Here is a 14,946-nt window from a genome sequence, read left to right as displayed (position 1 = left end):
TCCTGAGCTCAATCAGTAAGGCTACGAATAGGCGGTTGGTTTTACCAAGAGGGTTAAAGGTGAATGAGGACACAAAAAAAAGAAAGCAAATGTGTTACCCACCTTTCTTTGTATAAAAGAATAAACCTTTTCTCTGTGAAATACTATCAGTAATGAGGAGGAAGCACAAACACCAGCTGTACAGTTCTCTCTTGAGGATTCTTTTGAGCTCCAAAATCTCAAGACAGGTCCTGAAATTTCAGTACATGGCAGCTTCCACAGAACGCATTGTCTGCCATCCAATGTTCATCCAGCATTGCTAGGGTCCCCAGCTCTGGCATCACAGTGTTACCCATCACACTTCAGGCCTCCTGTCTCCTACTGGAAGTCTGTAAGTGCGGATGAGAGAAGTGTTACCCTCAATTGGCAGCAAGTTATCCACCAGATGTGGCTTGAAGTTGTCTATTTCTTTACTAGAAGGAGTCCATATTCTTCATGTGTTGTTCCAGTGAATTGAGATGAAAGTCTAACTTTACGACTTTCAGTATTCAAAAAGGGCATTTATTAGTAGTAAAATTAGACTTTTGTCTCAGTTAAACTTAAGTTTTGGTCTTAAGTTTAACTGATACCAAAACCGAGGCAAAAGTCGAACTTTACTAAAGTAAAGTTAGACTTTCATCTCAGTTTACATTTGTGAATTGGGCCCTTTGTGATTGTTTTCTCAGGAGATTTCTCGACCCCCTAAACTTTCCCTGACAGTTTCTACAGTTTTAGCTTTGAACAGCTCCTGAGATGTGTAGTGCCCTCTCCAGTCTGGGTTCTCGCCAATGACTACTCCACACGTGGAGGTTAGTATAACTCGCCTTTATTCTTCTGCATGGTACTACAAACTCAACATTCTAAACCTTGATTCACTTCAATCCACTCTAATGCTTTTGTCACAGGATGTAGCCTTACGGCTAAAGTGGTCGACCTCGAAGCTGGGGAACTGGGTTTGAGCCTAGGCAATCATGCTCAACAGCCTATGATTCTGGGCAATCACCTAATCTCCCTGTGCTTAACAAAAATGAATGTGTCCATCTGTAACGAAACTGGTTTATATTACTCCCTTTTGAAGAGCTTACAAAGTCTACCTTGCCTCTGAGCTGAAGGGAGAAAGTTGGTAATTGATACAGTTATCTCCTTTTTGGATTAAATGAATATGGGGGCATATTAGCAAGAACTTCGTTAAAATTGGTTTGCTAATATGCGTTATAGAATTCCAATAGAAGCCCAGGTTAGATGACATAATATCAGGGTACTAAATATCTCAATACAAAAATATTGTGGTAAAAATATTGATGGCACAAATATTGATTTTACATACTTGCTGTATAAAGTACAAGAAAAATAACTACAAGAATATCATGGTGAAAAATATTAAAAATAATTAACTAGGTATATATATATATATATATATATATGTAAATGTAATTAACATTGAAATGATTTTTAAAAATGTATTACATTTAATATTATATATATATATATATATATATATATATATATATATATATATATATATATATATATATATATATATATATAAAATATAAAAACTTAAACACATTTAATAAAAAAAAAATGTAACTTCAAATTAAATTAAAACAATATATATATAGAAATTAATTGAACAGTTTAACATCACTAACATTTAAAACTTTATTGTTAGGGAAGATTCTAGGCCTTCATTAATTTAAAAAACATTGGCCAAAAACAAACATATTTTTTGGTTTCACGCCTTGCCATTGCAGTCCTACTTAAGAGACCTACTTAGTGTGTGGATATGCTCCTTGTGAAAGGGCACAGTGCTGTCAGTCAGGTGAAGTGGCCATTGGCTGGAGTAGGCTGACCAATTGCTCCATGGTGCATTCTGAAGTGGGTGGCAGAAAAATGCGAATGACTCAATAACATATCAATGTATGGAGAGGGTTGGCTGAAAGCCATATAAGCAAGTATATTATGCATATCATTTTATAAAATCAAAAGGTGTTGTTTAATGTCAGACCTAAAAATAAGAAATCTACAAACCTAACTTGGGGCACTATGAGAGACTTTGTCAGTCATCAGTCACCACTTGTGAGACTTCGCCCATAGCATCGGCCTCATGAAGTGACTCATTAACCACTCATGCCCCATATCTTCAGTGTAAGTCGTGCTGTGGAATCTTCTAAGGAGTCAGTGTGTTTCTGTCAGTGCAGTGAATTTGGTTCTTTCAGAACATTTGTCAACAGGGCTGGAAGGGAGACGCCTCCATCCTGCTGTAATAGGAAAACTCCATGGAAGCTTGATGTGTGAGCTATCTCATTTATCATGTTTCTAAACTTTACTTACTGCGGTATTTCTTGTTGTTTACTGGTGTGACCTATTGACTTTCAATAATATTAAATGTATTGGGTGCTTAGTTACCGTATGCATTCAACAATACAAGTTATATATGGATCTGGAAATCAGTATTCTACAGAGATATTTGCAGATATATCCTTGGGGCCTCTTTGTGAGGACAACACAGCACTTACGATGAACTCACCCGCCTGAAATCAGCAGCACCTTCTCACTACTCGCCGAGTTGGATGTTGGACCAGCAAAGCAATTTTCTGCTCTTAGGACAAATGTTTCAGAGTCCAGAAAGTCTGAAATTATCCCAAAATACAATGTTGATCCCGCAGCGACTTCATAATTATCCTTGTCAATGGGTCTGGCGTATGATGAATCAGAATATGCAGTCATGATGGTGAGAATTGAGCCGGTATCGTTGATGGCCAAATCTATTCGACTGAAGATTAAAAAAAGGTTTGTAATTAAAAGGATAAATCACCTTCAAATACATTTACAGGTATTAAATATACCACACCATCTATCCACATATTAAACCACTATATGTATCCCAAGCAGTGTACCACACCACCATGTTTGCCCTAATTGAGGAACCAGATCACACCCACTACTCTAATCAGTAAACCAAACATAATTTTTATTTCAGTCAGTATGGAAAGCCACCATGATAATCCAAATCTGCGTTCCCAACCATGACCAAATTCTAATTATGAAACTAAATCACTCAAATCTGCCACCAAACATCTATCTATCATTATCACAACCACCACACAAGGTCACCTTAAGTGTCCCATCTAAAAACGAAATTCCATTTTTTTCCTAAGCAATTAAAACACTACAATTATCCAAATATATATGTGAAGTCACAATTATTATCCGATTAAATATACTTACCTTGATGATTCAAATTGATACACCAAACCACAATCATTATAGCAGCTGGGAAAATCATCATCATGATCCCAATTAGTTTATCAATCCTCTGTTTTAAGTTCAATCACTGAATAAAATCACTATTATTTTATAGGCCAATAAACCAAGCAACCACTTCATCCCAAACAGTACTTCAAATCAGCGGCATCGTCCCATGTAGTACATCAGTATATCCTCAATTGTACTCCAATCAGTAAGCAATGTCACCCATGATTATTACTGTAGGTTCTAACGATACTCCCTAGATGTGATTTCTATATAAAAACCTCGACAGCCATCACAACCCTATATTGTCTGTCTCTGCATCCTTTGCCCATAAATATGCACTAGTAACTGTGCCCTTAAATAAAAAAGAAAAGATCAACAATATTATGCAGGAAGGACTCAGACGTCTCGGAATCATCCTCATCAATTTGAAACATCATCCCTGGACACTATTCCACTCCATCCTAAATATAAAGATCTCTGCAGTATCAAGGTCGACAGTCTTTCACTCATGTACATACATACACACAGACGCACACACAACACCGCAAAGACCCCAAACTCTCTGTCATCCCTAATCAACAACATAATTTGACCGCGAGAGAGAACTTCGTCTTCTCTGAGGCACCATTTACAACCCTCTTTTTTCTGGCCTCACGATCGTCATATTGTGAAGTCTCTTAACATTCATCATTGATGGACTGTGCCGCCCTCCCAACCCATACAAACCCCTTTTCACTTCCAGTTGAGACAAAAATCAGGTCCACTGGTTCTGCACCACTGCACTGTTGTTTGTACCAACATTTACATCAACAGACCAGTGATAAAACGCCCTGCTTTCACGAGTAGATTTTGTGTGGGTGATTGGTGTGAATGATCATGCACAACTGAACTTCCAGTGCATCGGTTATGTAATGCTGCCTATTTGATTCTATCAAGGAGCTGTGAAACATGCTGATTTTCCAATGTAAAATGTCTTGATCTTGACTAGGCTTTAGCTTAGGTATATGATAGTGGACAGAGTATTGGGTGCCATCCATGGACATCTTACAGGACTAGCTACCGGTAGCTGCTATCCCTGACTTTTCCTTTGGTATTCCTGACACTATGGCAGTGCCCTTGAAGCTCCAAATCTGAGGGGCTACGAAGGCAGGGGCACAAAATAAACAAGGTTCCAGGGGGCCTGATTACTTTCAGGGGGCTTCAACCCATGTGCCAGTCATGGAACGCTTAAGCAGCAAAGAGAGAAGCTGTTGGGGCATTAAGGATGGGCAAGAGGTCCACTTTGAGATATTTTAGTGAATTAATGCTCATTATGCCAGCAGGGGAAACTGCTTGTGGAAGATGTTGTGTTTATGTTTAAAGTGTTGTTGCACTTTAATGTCACGAGCTGTTCTCTATTCACATCAATGATGACACTTGGAATCTCCAGGTGTCATCGGTGATCAGTTGAAGCAGCAAGAGACTCGATGCAGCAGCTGTGCTGAGTTCCTGATGCGGTGTTGGTCTATTTACATAAATCTTAAATAAACAGCATTTGATTCATTGTTAGTTCTGGACATATTTATTTAACAGAAGATTAGGGATTTTAGGGTAAGGATTCAGCAGAGGGTTTCACAACACTGAAAACAGGCCTCACATTCAACGCAGCTGCAGGTGAAGCACCTGCATGCCAAGGGGATATGTTTAGGACAGAGGCTACAGGGTTTCAGCCAAATTCAGCCAACAGATGAATTCCAGATATCCGACTGCTTTTGGGGAAGCTAGGGATTGAACATGTTATGAGGTAATCCTCTGCTTCCCGAGCAGGTAGACAACCCTCGACAATACTGCACTGCATTGACATATTTGTTGGTGAAGTTGGGCGTTGATGAGGTTAAAGCTAGCCAGCGCCCTCAAAAGTATCTCATTATGTCGTCTGGTTTGAAAGTCATTTAGTCTGATGTCACACGATGTGACCAGTGCCGGAACTGGAAAAAATGTTTTCTGGAAATCCATAAGTTAGTGGTCAAGGTGTGTCAAAGAAAAGGGGGCTGAGTCACGAGGGGAGGAGCTTGAAATGCAGAGCCTGACAGTCAATTTATACATTAAAAAAAATCTACTGCAAAGAAACTGGCAACAAGGACAAATGTGACAGTGAGTATGTTCTAGCTGAATTAATTGGTCACAAAGAGGCTGTTTTTAAATATCTTAAATGGTTAAGACACCTGCTGCAGAGATCTATCTGTGCCTAGCAATTTTGAGGGATTATAATAGTGGCAAAATAACTCTGGTGATGAATTCAGTTCTGGGAGAGTTGTGTGGTTTATCCAATAACAGTTTTTGCTTATAATGTAGCATAGAGTGTTAATGTGCCTTCTGCAAAGCTCTTCATGTAATACAGATCATAGATTTGTATCTTATGTAGATAGGTCTGTGGGCTACTCCTTTTGCCACTGAGATCATGTTGTTACTTCCAGTTAATAAGTTGCAATCTTTCTAATATAGCACAGAGATCTATTTATCTGCATTAAAGAGCTGCATGCAAACTGTAAACAATGGCGTTAGATCCTTATGTTTTTTCTCAATCTGTCATTATTCTAAGATTGTAAAGAAGGGCTCCTCTGGGAATTAATTAATTCTTGTTAGCACAGACAAGTCCAATCACTGCATTACATTTTATATCCTGACTTTGTCTTTCTCCTGTATGTTTACTCTTAACATATAATGTCTAAAAATATGAAAATGTATGATTCCTACACCTTATAAGTTTAACCACTCATGCTTTAACGTATTGTAAAGGTATGCATGGTAAAGGTATGCGTGTGGTAAGGGGGTGGACGATTACCATGCATAGCCTTTACCACACATACCTTTCCAACAAATTACGTTTTAAAGGTATGTGTGGTAAAGGTATGTGTGTGGTAAGGGTGGATGAGGCTATCAGCATAATTAGAGGAAACAGACCCTTCTGCTTCCTCTGTATAATGTATGCCGCACCTTAGAGAAGCTAGAGAGGTAATGTTGTGGAAAGGTAAGGGGGATTTTAAATAAATTCATTTATTTTTTCAGGCTGGGAAGGTAGGGGTCTGCTTCTAGGGCTCACTGGAGGGCTAGTTTTAAGGGGTGCTGGTGGCCAGAGTTGGGGGGTCGACGCGCAGGGGTCGGTTTTTAGGGTTCAGGGCAGGGGAGGGTACTTTGTTAGAAGGGTTGAGGGCCAGGGCGGGGGTCACGCAGGGGATAGGGCAGGGGTATTTCTTTCAAAAAGGACTGATGGGCGCGGTAGGAGGTCCACAGGGGGCCGGTTTTAGAAGTTTGGGACGGGTCAGGAAAAACCTTTACCACAAATATGCTCTTAACATGCATGCTTTTACAACGACATTCGTTGTAATGGTATGCATGGTAAAGGCATATTCATAGTAGGTATGCATTACAACGGAATGCGTTCTAACATATTACAACCCACTTTTAACCCTCACTGTCTAATTCTTGTACATTCTCTGTGCATTGATTTACACACTTTTATTGTGTCTCTGTGTTTGATATAAACACTTTGACACCCCACACCGGGATAAGTAGTGCTATTAAAAAACGAAATAAAAAGAAATGAATAGGTGGCCATTGAAATAATTATCTGTATAACTACTGATAAACACAGACAAATCTTGCATTCTTACAGTGCATGCACATCTCTTACATACGGGGGCTGAACAAAGCCAAAAGCCTGCCTCCAAGTCATAGTTTCTCTAAAGTGCTAGTGAAATGATAAGCTGTGTGCCTTTGTTTTCTTCCATTGCATCAGCATCTAGATAATAGGTTTCAGGTAGGGTCCGGCCAGAGTGATACTTGCACAAAAGAAGTGCTGATCGCCGATTAAATCAGGCCTTTGTTTGTTCTTGACTAGAAGTGAAAATAAGAACTTGTCTGCAGGTTGTTGCACAGAACTGAATGCAGACATATGCAGGTGCTGCTGAACTGTGTACCGATATTGGAAAATGACACCAGGACAAACTCAGAATATTTAACAGGATGTGACAAATCCCAGACCCATCCCAGAAACAGCTGCTGGAATCGGGATCCTGCTCCATACCTCTACTTACCAACACTGGATGTGACTGACCGGGAAGTCATCAGCGGGCTAAAACCTATGGGATGTCATTTACGGTGATTTTGAAACATTAAAATATCTGAACTCTGATTGGTCTCACAATGTCGGCAAGTTTGTAGGCACTCAAAAGTATTTTCTCTCTCCATACACTTTAGGTGTAATGAAACACTTTCCTCTCACTTCCACACTGCCATTGGGATACTTTCATGTGCTCATATGCCAACTTACTTCCCAGGAGGTGTGGGGGGATAATCCACGAGGGCCGTGCCATTCTGTGCACCCGACGTATATGTACAAGAGAACGGCACATTCAGCAATCCATTGGTCTGCGACGGGATGTGAAGGATATTTGAGAAAGTCTTTTGGTCGCCATTAATCTGGAAACAAAGTTACATGATTCAATATTTTTCTACAAACATTGATGCACCTGATTTAAACTTCCCAGATGTAGGAAGCACACCTGCCTTCCAGTGCCCGCTGCACAGGCTGAATCCATCAATCCCTGAGTAATACATCCATGCCAGTTTTTCAAGACATCCAGGTAAAATAGATTGGCAGGCATACAATGAAACACAGTGGAACTAAATTACTTATATGGCCTTGACTTAGCCCCTTATAGACATATTTCAAAAAACACCACTCTCTAAACTGTGCACTGCACACAGGTTGGGCAGGCTTACATGATAAATCACATTTACTATTCCGCAAGAAGGGAATACTGTGTGAGGACCTGGTTCTTCGACGGAACCACAAATCCGATCCCCTTCCCCCACTCAGCGCCTTGAGACCCCTATGGGTGAGTAGTCATGCTTTATAAGAAACCTGATTGATTGATTGATTGATGTGAAGCCTTTCCTCTGGGACCTGTGGCAGGCACACCTGTGGTGATTCCAAGCAGACACTGTTGTACTCCAAGTGGATGACCAAGTTACTTTTGAGCACCTGGCTCCGTGGTTGTAGTGAGGGTGAGCAGCCAAGGTCTTCTCCAGGAAGTGATACAGGGTTTAGATATCAGGTAGGGAATCACACAAATTATTATGCTCAATAAACTCTTTGAAGGGCAGTTAGAATAATGAATATTGAATCACTCAAGAAAGACACCTTTCAGGGCCGCAATATGGTCAAAACACAATTCTAGTGTCCACACTGTAACACAATATAACTCAAATATTATAGCTCCCTTTGGCCAATGTTATCCTGTTGAAAAAGTTGAATGTCCCCTGCTAACTTCAGGAATTCTCAGTCTCATCTCTTTTACTATGAACACACAAGGCAGTGCAACAAAGACACAATTACTCGAGTCACTGGAAATGCACCCTTGATAAAAAGGTACAGTTTTTACCCATCTATAGTATTATTGGGCAGAGCTATTTGCAGACAAAATGGACTCTGGTTAGATGGTGGAGAAAAGTACACAACACAGGTTGAGTCCACAAATGCCATACTAGAACTCAGCGATTAAACTATCGGGGAAATACTCTTACCACATGAGCGCTTGCAATTTCCACTGAGAATGAAGAGTCACAGGAAGAAATGGTGTTTGTACGATATTCCATATTCCACACTATGAGATTTTGTTTATCCAAAAAGCTAGGACTGAACGCAACAGTCTCTCAAGTAGTAATTTAAAACTTGATGCACCACAGGTATTCTATTACAACAGCATTACAGTACTCGCAATAGTACACTCGCAATACGACCGTTACCAGATGCAAATTTTAGACAGTTTGGTTTGCTGGTATTTAAACTAATTGAGGCAGTGTTGTTGCATCCCAAATGAGTATCTTGAGAGTAAAGGAAGAAAAAGAGGTAGACAACGTTAATCTGGGCTTTGCTAGATGTTCAGGTTAGCCATAAGATAAATGTATGTACCAGAAATCTATATTGGTGTGAACTACATATTTATTGACTATCCTGATATTTTGGCATGGATTTTGACACTCCTCAACTTCCTGCTTGTGAGAGGAAGAGACTCCAGACAGTGTAGAATGGCAAAGTAGACTTGTCTTTGAGATAAAGAATTGGGGGCTTATACACCAGTTTAGTACAAACTACGGTAGCTGCTAGTGCAAAGAAGATTTGAAGTTAAGTACTGCGTTTTAGTAACTGGGTCTTCTGAATCAAAACTATCCCCGGGTATCCCGCATCAGCTTCAGGCTGGATGCAACCTTGAGGTCTACTGGGCCATAACATGATGCCTCCCAGTTGAAGGCAACCAGTGTAGGACACTGGTCTGTTTCCAACCAAAAGCTCTGAAGTCATCTAGAAAAGCTTGTCCACCAGACAGATGGTCATGTTAAATTCAAAAATCTAATCAAAGATTTTCATGAAAACTTACAGCTAGGTCCTGATGATGCTGGCAAATGATAACTTGATACACAAACTATGGTCAGGCCAAGTCAGTTCCATGTCCAAAGGCACTATACAGGATTTGTCTAAACATCCAGCATATGAATTAGGGTGCCATACCATACCAGCCATGGTACAGAGCCGGCCTGGGGCAGCCATTAGGTGAGATACTTTCAAGCAGTGCTTTAAATGGAAAAATAGAAGTAGAGGTAATCTGTACCAGAGTACCTGCTTCTTTCTGAGAAGTGCCGGTACTCTCCAATTAAAAGCATAGCATTTCTCTGGAGAAGTGCCGGTAGCCTCCCTCTCAAAATAAAAAAGTGCTGGTACTCCATACCGGACAGTACCGGCCCATTTAAAGCACTACTTTCACGAGCTGGCAATATGAAGATGAAGAGTAAGTATCAAAGGATGAAAATACGCACTGAGCTCATGGAGTAGAGCCAAAGGATTGCTGGATGCACCGAGGTAAGGGAGTAGGACCAAGGGATTGCTCTGTACACTGAACTGAGTGAGGTAGAATAAACCAAGGTATCAGAGGCAAGATGCACCGAGCTTTGGGAGCTAACATGTTAGCGGTTGCAGCATGCAGGCCTTACTATGCCTGTAAGTACTCCGAGGGCTCCGTCATTGAAAACTAACGAATAAACTTCTAAGCCCTGATGAAGTTCCCCTAGAGGAAATGAAACATGTTGGCTGAGCTTTTCTTACCACTTAAATTCTGTATAAAATTACAAATTAAAAACTTTTTTGATACTACCTACAGTCTATTGGACTTCATTGCCTGGCGCACCCCTATTTGTAGTAATGAAGTTTGGATCTGGAGCACAGAGGCGCCATGCAATGCCTGGCGCTGGGGAGTTTTGCATAGGACCAAGATTTATTGGAACTAGCATGAGGGGCAGGGCTAAGAGTCCGCCGTTGTAACCTTTGACATTATTAATTTACACAGTGTTATCCTTAAAAGCTGGCACATTAACTCAATTGGCTAATGGATCCCTTGTGGAGATATGCGTGTAACCCTGTAGGTCATAGTTTCGAATCCCAGTGAGTGGGCTCTTCCTTTCACTCTTCTGAGATCGATAAAAACAAGTACCGTTGAATTGGGTTATATTTGGCAGCTGTTATCAGCACCTATAGACAAGGCAAATGGTATAGTGCACTACAAAAGTGTTATAAGTTTTACTATTATTAATATTGCTTTCCATGATCGAGGAGATGAGCTGTCTGTAAAAGATCTCCAACTCTACCTCTAATTGTTCAAATATTAACAGAAAAACAAATAAAGCCACTGTGAGTCTCACCTCCATCACATTTCCGCAGATTCCATTCTGGGTTGGGATTGCGAAAGAATATACACGGATGTTATTGAGCATTGAAGAAGTCATGGTGCAGTTCATGTCCAGGTTCGATAAGTAGGAATTATTAGGACTTCTGCTGAGCGCCTCCAACAAGCACTTACTGACAGAGATGGTCAGGAAGTCATCACAGGTGAGCACTGGAACCAGGTCATTTTCAGCTACAATGCAGAAGGGCTGTTACAATGCAACCACTGTACACAGGACAAGGTAGAGCCATCTCACAGATTCACAACAGATAATCACAGGCTGCCCCACTGATACCCCTATCATAAACTTAGATGTCTCTGCAGTTATGATCCCGCAGATAAACCCAGACACCCATGCAGACAGGACCACAATAACCCTAGATATCCCCACAGACACCACACAATAATACTTGATACCCCCATGGATACTCCCACCTCAAAATAGTCATAGGCGTCCTGACAAGACTACAAAATTACACCAGACGCAGACCACAAGAGTAGCCACAGGCATTGGCAAATATATCATCACAATAACCTTTGACTCTCCCACAGACACTGGTACAATAAACATAGATACCCCAGCAGACAATCCCACAATATTCCTAGATTGGTCTTGTGGGGAATTACATGCTGTGGTTGTGTGACTTCAATGTGTAGTAAACCCAGAAACATGCATCCTGTTTTTGCTGGGTCCTTCAGGGCAGTCCTTCTTCGGTCCTCTCTCCAGTTCAGACGTGGTCTGAGATCTGGGTGCTAGGGGTGCCACTTCTATACACAAACTAGGATGCCACACTTTTTTGTGGAGTCGGGGGAACGAGAGGAAAATGATGGGCGGTTTATATTTACATTCTACCTCTAATGATACACAGACACCGCAGGGCAAATGAGACACAGTAAGGTCAACAACAGGAATTTTCCCTTTTTATGAAGATCAAACAATAGTTTTTCTTGTTTTTGTTAAAATAGGACCTAAACATATTGCTCTTTCTATTGTGCTTTGGGAGTCAAAAAATTGAAAGGCATGACCTCACATTCCCCTGGTGTGTGATTCTTCATTATTGGCCATCCTCGCTCACCAGAAAATGCTTCTAGTGGTGGGCCGTCTCTCCTCTGAGACTATAGGGAGCACTTGTGGATGAAATATGGGAATATTAGGATCCAGAATTACATGAGCTAAAAGTCTTGGTGACCTGGGGAATCCTAAAAAGCCACATGGGAGGAGGTGGTTGCATGTCCCAGTAATCACTTTAGGTACCCTGGTAATGAAAACATCAGAAGTGCTCCCAGAAATGTAGTCGAGCCTATCCTGGTTTTTAGGTAGCACGATGAGACACGATGATGACGCATGCCACTACCAGAGTAGGTGAGGGGTTAAAAAAAGAAAAGGAACATTTTCCTATTCTCTGGTATTAACAGGATGCTGTTTATAAGGAAATATTTACAACAAGGGGTGGTGATGGACAGAGTCTCTGAATTAAGCAGAATACTCTCACCCAGTCAAGAGATCAGGGCTAAATCCAACACCGTTTTTTAGCTCATTGCACCATCCCAGTTTCAGAACCTGGCTGTATGCAAATTAGTCTGTCCCTGGCCCAGTGCATCATGGGAACAGGGCAGACCAGACTACAAAAGCCAATTCTTACACTGGGAAGGAAACAAGCTTCCGGAGACCGGTTTCTGGCATTTCAGCCGTCTTCGGCCCGGCTTGCTTGAATCCTGATGGTGCAAGGAGCAAGGGACTCACATCTGAGCATACCCTTCCACGCTTAGGGTGGACAAAAATATTTACAACAAGGGGTGGTGATGGACAGAGTCTCTGAATTAAGCAGAATACTCTCACCCAGTCAAGAGATCAGGGCTAAATCCAACACCGTTTTTTAGCTCATTGCACCATCCCAGTTTCAGAACCTGGCTGTATGCAAATTAGTCTGTCCCTGGCCCAGTGCATCATGGGAACAGGGCAGACCAGACTACAAAAGCCAATTCTTACACTGGGAAGGAAACAAGCTTCCGGGGACCGGTTTCTGGCATTTCAGCCGTCTTCGGCCCGGCTTGCTTGAATCCTGATGGTGAAATGAGCAAGGGACTCACATCTGAGCATACCCTTCCACGCTTAGGGTGGACAAAAATATTTACAACAAGGGGTGGTGATGGACAGAGTCTCTGAATTAAGCAGAATACTCTCACCCAGTCAAGAGATCAGGGCTAAATCCAACACCGTTTTTTAGCTCATTGCACCATCCCAGTTTCAGAACCTGGCTGTATGCAAATTAGTCTGTCCCTGGCCCAGTGCATCATGGGAACAGGGCAGACCAGACTACAAAAGCCAACCCCCTTTTTGTAATTGTTTATAAGGAAAGCCACATATTTAGGCAGGGGATACCAATTTATTTTTCTGCAAGAAAAGCTCTGACCTAGGTCTGAGTCTTTGGACCCCTAAGGCCAGATTGTTCTGGTTCTTGGGCAGAAGAAGTTGGACATGGCCTCTGCCCAGTTGGTGGCCCAAGTACACTACAGAGCCTATCCCTATTTTGCACTTACTTGCCTTAATAGTCAGGCCTTATTGATGCAGTGCCTGAAGCAGTTCCTACAGGTAGCAATGTCATCAATACATGCTGCACTAATAGTGCCCACACCCGAGAAAACTCTATTCACCAACCTATGGTATGTGTCAGGTGCATTTTTCAAACTACAGCGTATCACTCTGAACTGAAAGTGGCTTACAGGGGTTGAAAATGCAATCTTCTCTCTGGTTGCTTGAGTGAGGGTAATCTGTCAGTATCCTGAAGTTAAATCAAAGATACATTGGTACTTGGCAGCCTCCAACTTATCTATGAGCTCAGCAGTTCTTGGGAAGGGGTGCGCATCAGTCATTGTGACTGCATGTAGGCCTCTGTAGTCCACACAGGACCTCATCTCAGGTTTCCCACCATTTGGGTTTGGTTTGGACACTAGTGCAACTGGGCTGGCCAAAGGACTGTTAGAGGGCTCAATCACCCCAAGCTCTAGCATCCTGGCTACCTTAGCCTTACTGCTGTGTGGAAGAAGAACATTCCATCGCCTTCTGCGTTTCCTGGTAAATCCTTTATCATGCCCCTCGTGGTCTTATAGAATATTTCAAACAGCGCATTACCTTGGGGGTGGTAGGGAGTGGCAAACTTATAAGTAACACCACACTCATCCTAGTTTGCTTTCAGATAGGCAGACATAAGGACGGCGACTCTATCTGAAATCACCTCCTTAGGAAAACCTACTGTGGTTAAGAACCAAGTAGGGTCCTGGCCACTGCAGGTGAAGTGACGGTCCTAATTAAAATTGCCTCTGGGTACCTGCTGAAATGGTCCACTACCACTAGGATGAACCTGTTCCCAGAGGAAGTCTGAGGGTCAAAGGGACCAGCAATGTCCATCCCTACCCTCTCAAAGGGGGTCCCCATCACTGGTAGTTGTATCAGAGAAGCCTATGGAACTGGCTTGACAGATGAAACAGGAGCTATACACCTCATTTGCTTTCTCTGACATCTGTAGCCAATAAAAATGATTTACCAACCTTTCCCAGGTTTTGGTCTACCCCAGATTACCAGTCAGGGTGATGTCATGGGCCAGGTTGAGGAGGAATTCTCTATATTGTCGGAGAACCACCACTCTCCTGGTTGCCCCTGGTTTGGGGTCTCCGCCTTACTATACAGAACTCAGTTATCCTAGTACACCCTGTTGTTACCAATATCATCACCCTGTTCTTGCCTTTCCGCTACTTGCTTAGTGCCCTCAAGAGCGGGGCAAGCCCTCTGCCCTGGTACAAATCCTTCCCTAGAGAAACCACCTGCACCCCGAAGTTCTGCCAACTCTGACATGTCTCTCAGGGAGGTATCCTCCTCTGCAGACACCAGTTCCTTCCTCTCCGGGTTAGA

At 42.0% G+C, this 14,946-nt stretch overlaps 1 protein-coding gene across 1 annotated transcript in view; it reads right to left on the bottom strand.

Annotated features, from left to right (window-relative positions):
* LOC144824323 (pancreatic secretory granule membrane major glycoprotein GP2-like) overlaps positions 1-14,946 on the bottom strand; it is a 253,778-nt gene that overhangs the window by 159,596 nt on the left and 79,236 nt on the right. Inside the window, exons 4-6 of the mRNA XM_078683441.1 lie at positions 11,014-11,228; positions 7,589-7,737; positions 2,549-2,794 (exon numbers count right to left, since the gene is read on the bottom strand). Coding sequence (XP_078539567.1) covers positions 2,549-2,794; positions 7,589-7,737; positions 11,014-11,228 — 610 coding nt within the window. The remainder of the gene's footprint in view (positions 1-2,548; positions 2,795-7,588; positions 7,738-11,013; positions 11,229-14,946) is intronic.

This window comes from Lissotriton helveticus, chromosome 3_1 (assembly GCF_964261635.1).
Source record: "Lissotriton helveticus chromosome 3_1, aLisHel1.1, whole genome shotgun sequence".
Taxonomy (NCBI): domain Eukaryota; kingdom Metazoa; phylum Chordata; class Amphibia; order Caudata; family Salamandridae; genus Lissotriton; species Lissotriton helveticus.
This window is presented reverse-complemented; position numbering and strand designations above follow the sequence as displayed.